Source organism: Equus quagga, chromosome 3 (genome assembly GCF_021613505.1).
Source record: "Equus quagga isolate Etosha38 chromosome 3, UCLA_HA_Equagga_1.0, whole genome shotgun sequence".
In the NCBI taxonomy this organism is placed as follows: Eukaryota; Metazoa; Chordata; class Mammalia; order Perissodactyla; family Equidae; genus Equus; species Equus quagga.
The window spans coordinates 114,196,053-114,210,126 of record NC_060269.1 but is presented as its reverse complement, the minus strand read 5'-3'; the positions used below and the strand labels follow the sequence as shown (position 1 = coordinate 114,210,126).

Here is a 14,074-nt window from a genome sequence, read left to right as displayed (position 1 = left end):
TTTCTCTTGCTTTTCTCTTTTGGTTTGTATGTGTAGATCCAATTGTCAGAAACATTGAAAAACGCTTCTATCTTTTTCTAAAGACGTAGAATTTTTGCCTAGGGTGCCTGGTCTTGACCAACTTAGAAGTCCTGGTTAAATTTAAGATCTGGGCAGGCTGTGAAATCAAGAGGATGATAACACTTAGTTTCCAAGAAAAAATCACTACTTCAGGGTGGGGATCCACAAACGTTTTCTAAAGGTGCTGTATGACCCCAAGTGTTTCCATGGTGTCCCACACACGTTAATCCTGGGGGTTTTCTTCTTTGGCTTCCAGGTGGCACACCCTACCCTGGCATGATGGTGGATTCTACTTTCTACAATAAGATCAAGAGTGGGTACCGGATGGCCAAGCCTGACCATGCCACCAGTGAAGTGTGAGCCCCTCCCCATCCCGTGGGGCTTATGGTTATGCCCAGTGGGTCTGTGGTAGTTGGGGGTGGGGGTCCCCTGACGCTCCTCCCTGCACCCACTCTGAGTTGTGCTCTTCTCCAGCTATGAGATCATGGTGAAGTGCTGGAACAGTGAGCCGGAGAAGAGGCCCTCCTTTTACCACCTGAGTGAGATCGTGGAGAATCTGCTGCCTGGACAATATAAAAAGGTTTGTCTGGGCCTCTTAAGATGGGTGGAAAGGAATGGACAAAGAGAGAAGATAGTAGCTGGTAGTTAAGCCAGTGAGAAGCATTGTTCAACACTGTTTTAAAAGAACATTTTCAAAGGAGGATAAAGATTGTGTGATCCAGTGGCCGGGCTTCACGGAGGGCCCCGCGGGCCCCTGGTAGTGATGATGAATGAAAACCCTCCCCTGCCCGCAGGGCTCCCGTTTCATCTGAAGTGTGCAACACCTGGAAGCACTTTAGTCTCCAGATGTTTGAGTATCTGAAGCGACTGTGCAGTTGGAAGTCTCAGGGCATCCACAGCCATTAAATCTCTAATTTGAATGCCCTTAAATCCATGCAAAATTGGCTTTTACCAGCTGACTGGAAGGAACAACCTCAGCTGTTATCTGTGGCTCCAGCTGGTTTTTTTGTGGAATAGGAAGCATTGTTCAAAGGAAACAAATGTAATTTCATGGAACCAAGCAGGATATGTTAATGAATGAAACAACTTCCTGTGGAGATGCTGAGAAGGAAGCCCAGATGCACTTGTATAATAAACTCAACTTCTTAGATTCAGGTTCTTCACTGTGTAGACATTTCATCCTTATTGCTTCTCTTTCTTCTCAAGGAGGAACAGGGCTAGGAGGTTGCACGCTGAAGTGGAACTTAAATACTTTTGTCCGTTGATTATCTCACTGCCCATTACAAGTCCATACGTGAGGCAGTGAGGAGGCAGGAGGAAATTAACTGTAGGTCAGTCACAGATACTCTGGTTGGTGAAGATGTGTTGATGGGAAGAGACTAGAACTATTGTTGGAAATGCAGACCTTTTTAGATCAAAGGTCTCTAAGTTTTGAGTTCGATTTCTCCAATGTTTAAGGATCAGGAAGGCTTCAGGTGTGCTGTTCCCAGTGGAAGTCCTTGTCATCTCTTATCGGGGCCCATCCAAGCCCTGGAGAGATGGTGTGATGGGGGCCGGAGGGTCGGTGCTAGTCCCAGAGCAGGGAGTGTGTATGTATGGGGCACAGCTGTAGCTACTGACTTGGAGAAGGGGCTCTTGGTATCTTAAGATCTACCAGCAGGAGATCTCTGCCTTTGGTGGTCCTTTTTTCATGTTCCACATCTCTAGGAACAGTTGACATCTGACACACCCTCAGGTGTCTAAATCCCATATCTGTGAGGTAGTTTGAAAACACAGACAGTTAAAAAATAGTAAGTTCTGAGCACCTGTATTCTTTTTTGCAGTTTGGTCAATAATGCTTGATTAACTATGTGACATGAACGTTTGCAGAGTTATGAAAGGATTCACCTGGACTTCCTGAAGAGCGATCATCCCGCCGTGGCACGCATGCGCGTGGACTCTGACAACGCCTACATTGGCGTCACCTACAAAAATGAGGAAGACAAGCTGAAGGACTGGGAGGGTGGCCTCGACGAGCAGAGGTTGAGTGCGGACAGTGGCTACATCATCCCTCTGCCGGACATCGACCCTGTTCCGGAGGAGGAAGACCTGGGCAAGAGGAACAGACACAGGTAGGTGTGGGCACAACCTCAGCTTCCCATGGTGCTCACCTGTGCCTCCCCCAGCACCCCAAAGGAGAGGGGCCATGGCTGCAGACAATGAGGCTCCCCTGGTGATGGATCTGTTCTAGGGGAGTGGGCAGACCAATCCCCAAGGGGTCAGTTCAGTTTTGAAAATGCTTCCCAGATGATTCTATTATGTGCCCCCTGGGCCTGAGGGAGGTGTAGGGTGGGGAGGGACATGCTTCCCTGGTGAAGAATCTTTGACCTCAGATAAGTCCTCAGATAATTTGATCAAACTGACAGAGCAGCTGTGGTTGAGATAATAGAAGCCTCTCTTGCTGTTTTCTTAGTCAGTCATCAAACTGAGGAGAAAGTTGAGAGAGAGGCTGGACCGGGCTATTTGATGCTACCTCAGTGGTTCTTCACCTTAGCTGCAAGCTGGAATCACCTGGGGAGATTTAAAAACTACTGATCTACAAACTTTACCCAGACCCACGAATTAGAATCTCGGGGAGTGGGGCCCAAGCGCTCCCTGGCTGATTTGTTCTTTCTTTCTTTTTAACTTTGTATTGTGGAAGTTTTCTAACATGCACAATTCAAGAAGTATAGTGAACTGTCAGGCAATGTGTCACTCAGTTTCAGTGTTTATGAATTCATGGCTGATCTGCATGCATGATCACATCTACTCCTCCTCCCCTGCCCGCTCTAGATTATTTTGAAGCAATCCTAGACGTCATATCCTTTCATCCATGGACATTCCAGTGTATATCTCTAAAAGATAAGGGCTCTATTTTAAAAATAGCTACAGTTAAAAAGTTATTAAAAATGTCTACAATACCATTATCTCACCCTCAAAAATGACAATAAATCATTAAAAGCATCAGATATCCAGTCAGTGTTCAAGTTTCCATGATTCTCTCACAAATATTATTTTACATTTGGTTTCTTCTATTCAAGACCCAAATAAGAGTCACATGTTGCATTTGGTTGATAGGTCTCTCTAAGTTCGTCATGCCTCTTTTTTGCCCTCTTACGTGTTATTTGTGAAGAACCCAGAGTGTCTGCCTCTAGAATTCCCACATTCAGAATTTTGCTGGTTGCATCTCGTAGTGTGGTTTATCACATGCTTCTGTCTCCTGTATTTGTCGTAAACTGGTAGTTGGTCTAGAGGCTTGATCTGACTCAGTTTGGATTTTTGGCAGGCGTGCTTCAGAGATGGTGTTGTGTACTTCCATCAGGAGGTCCCTACTCTTGTCTTTTTGTGACATTGACAATCACTGGTGATCATTATCTAGATGTGTTAATTTATTACCCAGGTGTTGCTAATGCACAGCCAAGACTAGAACCATTGGTTTACGTGGTCCAGATGGAGACCATGCCCCAATTCCCTGCTCTCTGCATAGCCTTGAAACAGAGGCAGGAGAAGGTGATAGGTTTAAGGTCCCCTGGTTCAAGGTCCAGGTTCAAGGTCCAAGTTGCTTATGAGTCTCTTATTTTCCCTCTTTGTCTAGGATGTTGTTTTCTCTTCTTCTTCAGTTGTTCAGTTGACTACATACAATTATTTAGGCACGTTGCATTATTATTTTGGAGGCTTAGAGCTGTGACCTCTCTCAACCAATTTAGGTGTAAGGTATAGACAGCCTTTATTTGTATGCACCAGGTAATTTTAAAAGTACAAGGATTTTTTTGTTTTTGTTTTTTGGGGATGTGTTATGAGATTTGGAGATAGGGCAAAGTGGCCTGTATGACTTACCTATCTAATTATCCTTTGCTCAGGACAGTTTATAAAATATGCTTATATTCCTTATGCAACAGTCTTTCTCCAAGTTTGGGGATCTGTGGTAGAACTGCATGGGGATGGGAGAAGGCTGAGCAGTGGTCTCCGAGCGCTCAAGCCCACATCTGCCATCCATTTGGTTTCTTTGTATTTGTGGGCTCTGAATAATATTTCAGTTGTGAAAAAGAGTTCTGCTTCTAAATAAAGTTAGAAAGTCACATTGGGATAAATAACATAAGAAGGGTCCTCAGAACTTTTCTAGGGGTACACAAGGCTGGAGTGCAGAATTTGATACATCTTCCACAGAGAGAACAATTTTAGTTGATAGGTAGTTGTTGTATTAGAGGAAGAGAACTCCTGAAAGGGTGGTACGTCTGATCTTTGACTTGTAAAAGGTATGTCCCAAATGACTACACCAGGTCAGGGGGGACTGTGGCCCCGACAGGCGGGCTGAGCATGGTGAGTGTCGTAGCTTGGGCCGCTGCCATAACACAAGACCACAGACTGGGGGCACTAAATGATAGAAAATTATTGTCTCACAGTTCTGGAAGCTGGAAGCCCAAGATCAAGGGGTTGGCAGGTTTGGTTTCTCTAGTGCCTCTGTCCTGGCTTGCAGATGGCCGCCTCCCTGCTGTGTCCTCACACGGCTTTTTTCTGTGTGTGCATCCCTGGTGTCTCTTCCTCTTCTTATAAAGATATCAGTCCTATGGGATTAGGGACCCGTTTTAGTGACTTCATTTAACCTTAATTACCTCCTTAATGGCCATATCTCTGAATATAGTCCCATTGGAGTTTAGGGCCTCAGCTTATGAATTTGGGGGTGGGGGCACAGTTCAGCTCATAAAAGTGAGGGGAAGCCTGGAGCTGGGATGCTCTGGGTCTAGGCAGGCTAGGAGGAGTCGGCATGGTGGTCCAGAGGAGCCCTCTCCTCAGCCTCAGGTTGCTTGGTCTTGGGAGAGGACTAGGCGTGAGGAAGGCGGGGCCTTGCTGTAGAGGGCTTGGTGGTGCCAGGTCAGAACCTATCAGAAGCCAAGCTCCAGGCTACAAGGTGGGCACTGTGGCTCAGGAACCAGAAGTAGGCCCAGTCATCAGCTGTAGGACCCACTGCGAATCCTGACAAGCAGCAAGGATGATCTGGTGCTCGTCTCGGTGGAAGTCAGCTTCTTCTGTACCCACACCCCTGTCTTTTCTCTATGAGATGGACTGACAGAGAGAGAAGTATGCCAGGCCCAGGAGGTGAGTGCCAGGGGGACTGACTCTACTGTAGGACTCAGCTGTAGAACTCGCCCCCAAGGAGAGGACCAGCAGTTCAAATCACAGCATCCAAGGAAGTGTCATAAACGCAGGTCCTAGCTGGGTTGGGGTCAATATCCAATGGTTGACTCAGGCCTCCAGCCATTGGCCAGGACCCCAAGAACCAGGTCTGGCCTCCTGGGGAGAGGGGCTCTTAGGACTAGACAGTTCTCAAGAGGAGCCAAGGGGCCGGCCCTGTGGCCAAGTGGTTAAGTCGAGTGCTCCACTTTGGCGGCCCAGCATTTTGCTGGTTCGGATCCTGGGCACGGACATGGCACCGCTCATCAGGTCACACTGAGGTGGCATCCCACATGCCACAACTAGAAGGACCCACAACTAAAATATACAACTATGTACTGGGGGGGCGATTTGGGGAGAAAAATCAGAAAAAAAAAAGAGGAGCCAAGTGGACTAGGGTTCACAAGGAGGCTCCATGACCAGGGTGTAAGTCAGGGGTAGAGTGGAATACAAACCAGGAACTCAGGCAAAAGCTCCATCACAGGGAAGGGCCGAGTCTGTGGGGTTGTGAAGGGAAACCTCAGTTCAGTAGCCCTGTAGGTTCTAAGAGCTCTCTGAGCCACAGGGGCCTTGGGGTGGGTGGCAGCAGGCTGTTTCCTGTAGGCTTCTACTTGGCCGGGTTCAGTCCTCTGCTTGGAAACTGAATGGAGAGGAGGAGAGAAAGGCTGAGGAATCAGGCCTGGCCTGATAGGCAGGAAACAACTGCAAGGGCTGAGAGCCCCTGTTTGGTATGTGGGCACAAGATTCCTTCCTCTGGCTGGCCAGCCAACAGTGTAGTTTATGTGCTATGTATATAGCCCAGTGCTACAGCCTCATAGTGAGGAGGAGAAGCATAGTCCTGCCTGTCAGCAGATGATGCTCTGCTTGGAGCAAAAAGATATACATAAAAATGTAGCACTCGAGCCAGCCCTGGTGGCCTAGTGGCTAAGTTCAGTGTGCTCCGCTTTGGTGGCCCAGGTTCGGTTCCCGAGTGCAGAACCACACCACATGTCTGTCAGTAGCCGTGCTGTGGTGGCAGCTCACATAGAAGAACTAGAAGGACCTACAAATAGAATATACAACTATATACTGGGGCTTTGGGGAGAAGGAAAAGAGAGAGGAAGTTTGGCAAGAAATGTTAGCTTGAATGTTTCTCAGCAAAAAAAAAAAATGTATCAGTACAAGGCAAGATAACAATAAGACAGTAGGAGTTCAGAGAAGGTAGAAGACACAGGGAGTTGTGACAGGCTAGAGACTTTCGGGAAGATTATGTTCCAAAAATTTTTGTGAAAAATTTTAAGTATTGAGAAAAATTGAGAGAATACATCTACCATGTAGATTGAGCAGTTGTCACATTTGCTGTAAGATATAATGGGTGTATCACTCACACACACACACTCTCATACTTTTTTTTCCTTACTAAATCATTTGAAACTCCAGCACACATTTTGTTGGAATAAGGATACTCCCCTTCATAACCATAATAGCATGATCACACGTAAGCAAATGAACAACTATCCCCTGACATCATCTAATATCCAGGCCCTATTTAAATTCAGGTAAGAGTTTGAATAATAATAGCTAACATTTATTGAGCTCTTATTATGTTCTAGGCGCTGTGCTCAGTGCTTTATGGTTCTTACCTTATTGAATCACCCTGACAGACAGGAAAATTGTCAAGCATTACTGTCATTCCATTTTATAGAGTTCATGGGGTTCAGTGACTTGTGTGAAGTCCCACAGCTAGTAAGTGGTGGACCATTTCAGACCTAAGGCTTTCTGACTCTAGAATGCACCTTCTCAGCCACTAGTCTAGTAAGTAAGGAGTCTTCACATGCCCTTTTGATCGGGCATTGCTGATTTTCTCTCCCATTAGGATTCAGTAGGGAAAGTAGAGATTGTTGCAGCCTGTTAGCAACTTCGATGAAAAATTTGGCAGAAGAGAAGGAAAGCTGAAGTGTGGAGATGACCTGTGGATCTGGGTTTTCCATGTGGACCTCTGCAGTGCAACGGATGATGAGTAGCTGTCTGACTTGGTGGCAGAATCTTGCCCAACTAAGTAGACTGAATTTGAAAGCCAAAGGATCTTACAGGAAGAGCTCCTTTGCCTTTGGGGGGCCACCTTAGAAACGCCACCGTGGTCTAGTTGGTCTGTGCGTGGGCCATAAGCTTTCCTATTCTCTCCCTCCTCCAGCTCGCAGACCTCTGAAGAGAGTGCCATCGAGACAGGTTCCAGCAGTTCTACCTTCATTAAGAGAGAGGATGAGACCATTGAGGACATCGACATGATGGACGACATTGGCATAGACTCCTCAGACCTGGTGGAGGACAGCTTCCTGTAACTGGCAGATTCAGGGGGTACCTTCCACCTCTGGAGCCACCTTGGATCCTTTCATGAAAACCACTTTACTGCAGTGCAGAGTTTCAGAGGAGGACTTGGATGACGTGTAAAGAGAAGTTCCCAGCCAAGGGCCTCAGGGAGCCTTCTAAATACGAATGGATGAGATATTTTGGAGTGAACTTTTTCAGCACTGTCTCTTGGCGGTGCTTTAGTAGCATCTCAGCGGTGTGTGAAGTTTGGAAGTAGACGGACAAGGAAATAATAGGCCGTGGAAGACGAACTTTGTGTTTCAAGGGCATTGGTAAGATTCCAACATACACATTTTTTACTGCAACAAAACTCCAGCATTGTAATTATGTAAATAACTCTAACCAAGGGCGTGTTTAGATTTGTATTAACTGTCTTCTCTGGACTTCTGAAAGACCACTCAACCCATCCATGTACTTCCCGCTTGAAACCTGGTGTCAGCTGCTGTTGAAATTTTTTATGAAGTACATGCAAAACCACTTTTGAACCTTAAAAGGTACTGGTACTATAGCATTTTCCTTTTTTTTTAGTGTTAAAGGATAAAAGATAACAATTAACCGAACTCATTTGATAGATTTGGGTCATTTAGAAGCCCAGCAACTCATTTTTATACTATAATCTATGTTTATAATAATACTACTGTTATCAGTAATGCTAAATGTATAATATGTAACACGTTTTCCCTACAGAGAAAGCACAATTTTTAAAAATCCTTACTAAGTAGGTGACAAGTTTGACAGTTTTTGACATTTATATTAAATAACATATGTTTCTCTATAAAATATGGTAATAGCTTTAGTGGATTAAATTTAGTTGAACATAGAGAACAAAGTAAAAGTAGTGTCTTCCAGGAAGTCAGAATTTTTAACTGTGTACTGAGTAGGTTCCCTAGTCCCTTGTACTAAACAATCAACTGCCCTCTGAAGTAATGGGATTCGAAAAGCAAACCAACCCCCTAAATCCTAAACGTTCTCAATAGAAAGGCAGGCCTATGCCTAACAGGACTTCTCATGTTGTTACCAATGGAAAATATGGTCATCAGCAGAAAGACTGGATTTGCAGAGGTTTTTTCATGCCTAGTGAGAACTTTGGTGGGCCCCAACATACATAGTTTTTAAATTCTACAAGCCCTACAAGAGTTGGAAGGATGCCCTGCACATCAGCTGCCTTCCTTCATCTCTTACCCCAAAGAGGAGTAGTTTGAAACCCTGAGACTATAAAGGCATTGTTTAGTGGAGGCTGTGTGTGCGTGAGCCTGGATCCTTGGTTCCCAAATGTAACTGGCAACCAGATTCCCCAGATCCTAGGTCCCCATCCCAAAGATTCCGAATCATTAGGTCTGGTGGGGAGCAGAAACCTATGTTTTTATAAACTCCCTGCCTGTTCTGATCAGCCAGGTTTGGGAAACACCAGCTTGGGTTACAGGAAGTTGCCATGGGAAAAAAATAATTTGAAATGTGGAACTGGGCTGGAAGTCAACCATATAGGAAACCTACCATTTGAATCCTTGGCGCTGGGTCAGTGACATTTAACGCTATCTATCTAGCAATTGCTACCCTTAATTGAACTTTCCAGTCTTAGCTGAGGCTGGGAAAGCTAAATCTTGGTTTGGCAGGTCTTCTAAAAGTAAAGACACTGCTTCTCTCTGAATGGGGGAACTGAACTTGCCCTCCTCCCCCGGAAAAGGCATGAACACAAAGGATGCACTTCTGTGTGCTGAGTCTCTGTGTAACCAGGTCAATCTTTGGGTGAAAAAAATTTAAAAGTTTTACTGAAATTTTGGTGTTAATGGGAGGACAAATTGTTGCATCCATCTAAACTGTCACGCTGGTTGGTGTGAGCTCATTGGCATTCTTTGCAGTATGGCTTAAAATTGCTGACACCATATGAATGAAACATGGGCATGATTACTGCAATCACTGTATGTGCTCCTGGCAGGTGATGCTCTGGAAGATGGAGAAGCAATAACAAGGTACTTGACTACCTACTGGTGTAATCTCAATGCAAGCCCCGAATTTCTTATCCATGTTTTTCATAGTAAGTGTGAAGACTGAGCCAGATTGGCCAATTAAAAAAGAAAACCTGACTAGGTTCTGTAGAACCAATTAGACTTGAAATACATATGTGTTTCTAGAATCACAGCTCGAGCATTCTATTTACCACTCACTCTCCCATGTACAGCCTTCTTTTCTTGGTGCTTTGCATTTTGATGTTCTTTTGAGTCTTGTGTGACATCATGAGGCTGGATGAAAATTCTCAGACCAGCAGGTTCCAGTCCTAATGAATGCCCCCACCTGAGTTTGTATGTGACTGCATTTTTTTTTCTTTTGGAGGTGAGGAAGATTGGCCCTGAGCCGACATCTGTGCCAATCTTCCTCTGTTTTGTATGTGGGATGCCACCACAGCATGGCTTGCTGAGCGGTGTGTAGGTCCACGCCCAGGATCCGAACCAGCGAACCTTGGGCAAAGCAGAGCATGCAAACTTAACCACTATGCCACCAGGTGGCCCCTGCATTTTTTTTTAAACAGTGTTTTCAATGCATCACAGATTCGTTTCGTTTTTGGCCTCCTGCAAAGCCCCCGGATGAAAATTTGCCAATCCTTCCTGCTTTCTATTTTTATGAAGACAATCAAAGCTGGCCTGAGAAACCCAATTTGTGACTTTTTAAATGATCAATGATGTCCTTAAAAATGTGGTCTGCCAATCTGTACAAAGTGGTCCTATTTTTGTGAAGAGGGACGTAAGATAAAATGATGTTATACATCAATGTGTATATATGTATTTCTATATAGACTTGGAGAATACTGCCAAAACGTTTATGACAAGCTGTATCACTGCCTTTGTTTATATTTTTTTAACTGTGATATTCCCCACAGGCACATTAACTGTTGCACTTTTGAATGTCCAAAATTTATATTTTAGAAATAATAAAGAGAAAACTACGTAAGTGTTCCCAAAACAGTGGTGTGGTAAATGTGTGAGAAGAACTAACTCGATAGGAAGGGTCTACGATACAAAATGTATTACAAATACTCCTGTTCGTGTTTTTGTTTTAAAACGTGTAAATGAAGATCTTTATATTTCAATAAATGAGATATATATATATAATTTAAAGTTATGCTAAGGTTCCAGGATTTTTGTCTTTAGTTGGATCGTATAGATTAAAGCAATCCTATTCAATTTATTTTGTTAGCAGCATTCCAGGAGGACTCTGTCTTATTTATTTGAGCTAGTTCGTTTTCAGACCCAGCATTTGACTTAAAGGATGACTGGCTCTTGGCTCATCTTTGATCCTATCATTTAGTTTGTTTGTTATAATAGCGTTTTATTGTGTGGTGTTTTTCTCCCCTTCAGAAGACATACGAGACTGCATTTACTCTGGACAGCACTCAAACATTGTAGAAGTTCCTAAAATAAAAGGTTAAACGCCTTTTCCACCATCTCTTCTTCTTTGCTGCCCCTGTCCCATTTCCCAGAGGCTGCACTGCAGCATTTAGTGTGTGTTCTTTTATCCTTTCGGCCCCCTCTCTGTGCATCCGCTTATATGCATATACACACATCTCTATTTTTACTTCATATTTTACCTAAATGGGATTGTACTTTATGTAATGCTTTGTAATGTACTTTTTCTTTTCTTTTTTTTAAATATTTTTTGGGGAGGAAGGGTGAGGAAGATTGGCTCTAAGCCAACATCTGTTCCCAATCTTCCTCTTTTTGCTTGAGGATGATTGTCCCTGAGCTGACGTCTTTGCCAATCTCCCTCTATTTTGTACGTGGGATGCCACCACAGCATGACTTGCTCAGGGGAGTATAGGTCTGCTCCCAGAATCCGAACCTGTGAACCCCAGGCTGCTGAAGCGGAGCATACGAACTTAACCACTATGCTACCAGGCCAGCCCCTAGACTTTATTTTTTAGATCAGTTTTAGTTTCGCAGCAAGATTGAGTGGAAGGTACAGAGATTTCCCATCTATCCTCTGCCCCTACACATGTACAGCCTCCCCCATTATCACCATCCCCTGCAGAGTGGTACGTCTGTTATAACTGATGAACCTACGAGGACACATCGTTATCACCAGAGTCCACAGTGCTCTTTTCTTTTAATGCTATGTTTTAGAGATCTCTGTGAGAAGTATATATGGATAGACCTCCCTTCCTTTTCATCAGCTGTGTATTCTCTCATTATGTTAGTGTACTATAATTTATGGAATCACGTTCCTATAGATGCATTTATAGTTTCCAATTCTTTGCTGTTAAAGGACTTCATGAACATCCTTGCATACATATCCTAGTGCACACGTAGTTTTGTTAGGATAGATTCCTAGAAATAAAATTGCTAGGCCAAAGGGTGTCCAGACATAAATTGATATGGAGCCCAAGCCTGCAGATATGATCGTCATAGGAAATTCTTGAATATCTGCACACGAATCACCTGCTTTGCAGGTTATCTGCAGCTACCCAGGGTTTCCTCTGCCTCACCTGCTAACTGTGATGCGATATGTGTGGGAGGATGTGGGTTTTGTGTTCTGAAGCATGCTGAATCAAATGACTTTAGGAATGAAAAAGAAAATCATACAACTCGCCTTGTTTTCAACTCATCCATAGTGGAAATTTGTTATGTTGTTAATAGTCGAATAATTGGAATGTAGCACCCTATTCCAATGTAACTCCTATTACCCAAACTTAAACAGCCTGCATATCAAAGCACACCTCCCTGGCGTTCAACGGAAGGAGCTCGCAGGTTGGGGATCAGCTCCGCCTCAGTCCCAGCCCAGGAAGGAGACAGATCATCGAGAACAGCAACCTGCCGATTAAACAACAGATGCTTAATCTAGCATCCAGGCCGTGCTGCAAGCCTGTGAGAGATCTCTTTGTCCTCCTTTTAATGTATAATTCTACCTCTTAATACTCCGCAGACAATTATGCCTACTTTATCTCATCATGACAATAAAAAAATGACTTATACTACTGGAGGGTTTTAAAACTTTTTCAAAGATCCTTTTCACATTTACTTATTTTGGTTTTTACAATAGTCTCCCTTTGAGACAGGGAAGACATTTTATAGACGAGGAAACCAAGTGACTTTTAAAAAGCACACAACTGAGTAATGAGAGCACTGGGATGAAAAATTCCAAGTCTACTAATTCCAATGCTGTTTACAACAGAGCATGGAAAATCAAGAGAGACTGGGAAATGTCAGTGTTCAGAAGTAGGTCGCTTTGCTTCTTGAGATATTTCAAAAGACAAGTGATGGACTAGTCGGCCTGTAGAACTATTTGACGCATTTGTAATAAGAACAATTTCTTTTCAGGCTATAGTACAATAGTTCTGATAATGGATATTGTGATTTTAATAGCTATGTGCTTCATAAAATGCAGCTCAGGAAAATGGCTTAGAATATATGAATCCATCATAAACGAGCAATTTTCCCTGGGATAAACAGGGCAATAGAAATGCTTCATTATCTCCGACTCCAAATACATATAAGGATTAAGCCCAACCACATTGTTGTGGGAAAATTAATATACTGTGTTTATAACAGACACTCCTGCAATTAAAATACATGTGAAAATACATATGCGGCCTTAATTAGCACATTCTGTTCCACCCGGGTACATAAATAGCACCTGTGTCCTAAGGAATAATAAATGCATCCTCCAAAATATATTCATACATGGGTAACGTTCCTATCACCCACATTTTAGTCTACATATAAAGAGATGGAGACATCAAGGACACATGGTCTCGCATGGCATGGGGAGCATATTTGCTCCCTGTTTCTGGTGTATAGACTAATTGGAATTTTAAAAAGATTTGCCACATTATCCTGGCAGATGGTATTTTGCTTTATTATTATTCATGGGTATTAATGACTTCCCTTTGGAGCATGTGTATCCTGTCTATTTTGAATTTCATTACATTTCATGCTGACTGCTCCAAACAGAATCGGATCCAGTATTTTCTGTGTAGTGCTTGAGCTGCAGATCGTTTGGGTGGTCAAAGTTTTAGACTTGATTTAAGGAATTAAGTAAGTCTTCGAAATGGAGAAAACCTTTTTCTTCTCTGTCCTGAGTATTCCATCATATTTCTCATTTTGTTCAGCTTGCTATCCCGCAGGGCTGCGTGTAATATCTGGTGTGTATGAAGGCAATTCCAGAGTGGATGCCTCTTTTTGTTAACCTGAGATTATTCAACATCCTTTCTTTCTTTCTGGAAAGGTTGGGATTTGGTTTCCTAATGGAGAAAATGCACGAGAACATGAGGCAATGACCTTGGCACAGAAAGTCATTTTTTAATTATTCCTTCAACAAATATTTTGTACAGAACAGCCTCTTCTTTGTTTACTGGATCTCCAGAATGCTTAAGCCTAAGTGAGGCAGCTGGCAGAGTTGATTTCAACCAGCTAATTACCTGAGGGGAACATTACGTCACAGAGCAAAGCAGCACAGAGCAGAAAATTGTGGTAGATGGAGGCCA

At 43.5% G+C, this 14,074-nt stretch overlaps 1 protein-coding gene across 4 annotated transcripts in view; it reads left to right on the top strand.

The window, feature by feature from the left end:
• The window catches only part of PDGFRA (platelet derived growth factor receptor alpha), a 43,678-nt gene extending 33,121 nt beyond the window's left edge, over window positions 1–10,557 (top strand). For all 4 annotated transcript variants that reach the window (XM_046655833.1, XM_046655836.1, XM_046655834.1 and 1 more), the window contains exons 20-23: window positions 317–416; window positions 535–640; window positions 1,930–2,171; window positions 7,424–10,557. In XM_046655833.1, the coding sequence (XP_046511789.1) occupies window positions 317–416; window positions 535–640; window positions 1,930–2,171; window positions 7,424–7,571 (596 nt within the window). In that variant the 3' untranslated portion in view covers window positions 7,572–10,557. The remainder of the gene's footprint in view (window positions 1–316; window positions 417–534; window positions 641–1,929; window positions 2,172–7,423) is intronic.
• Window positions 10,558–14,074: the final 3,517 nt, after the last annotated feature.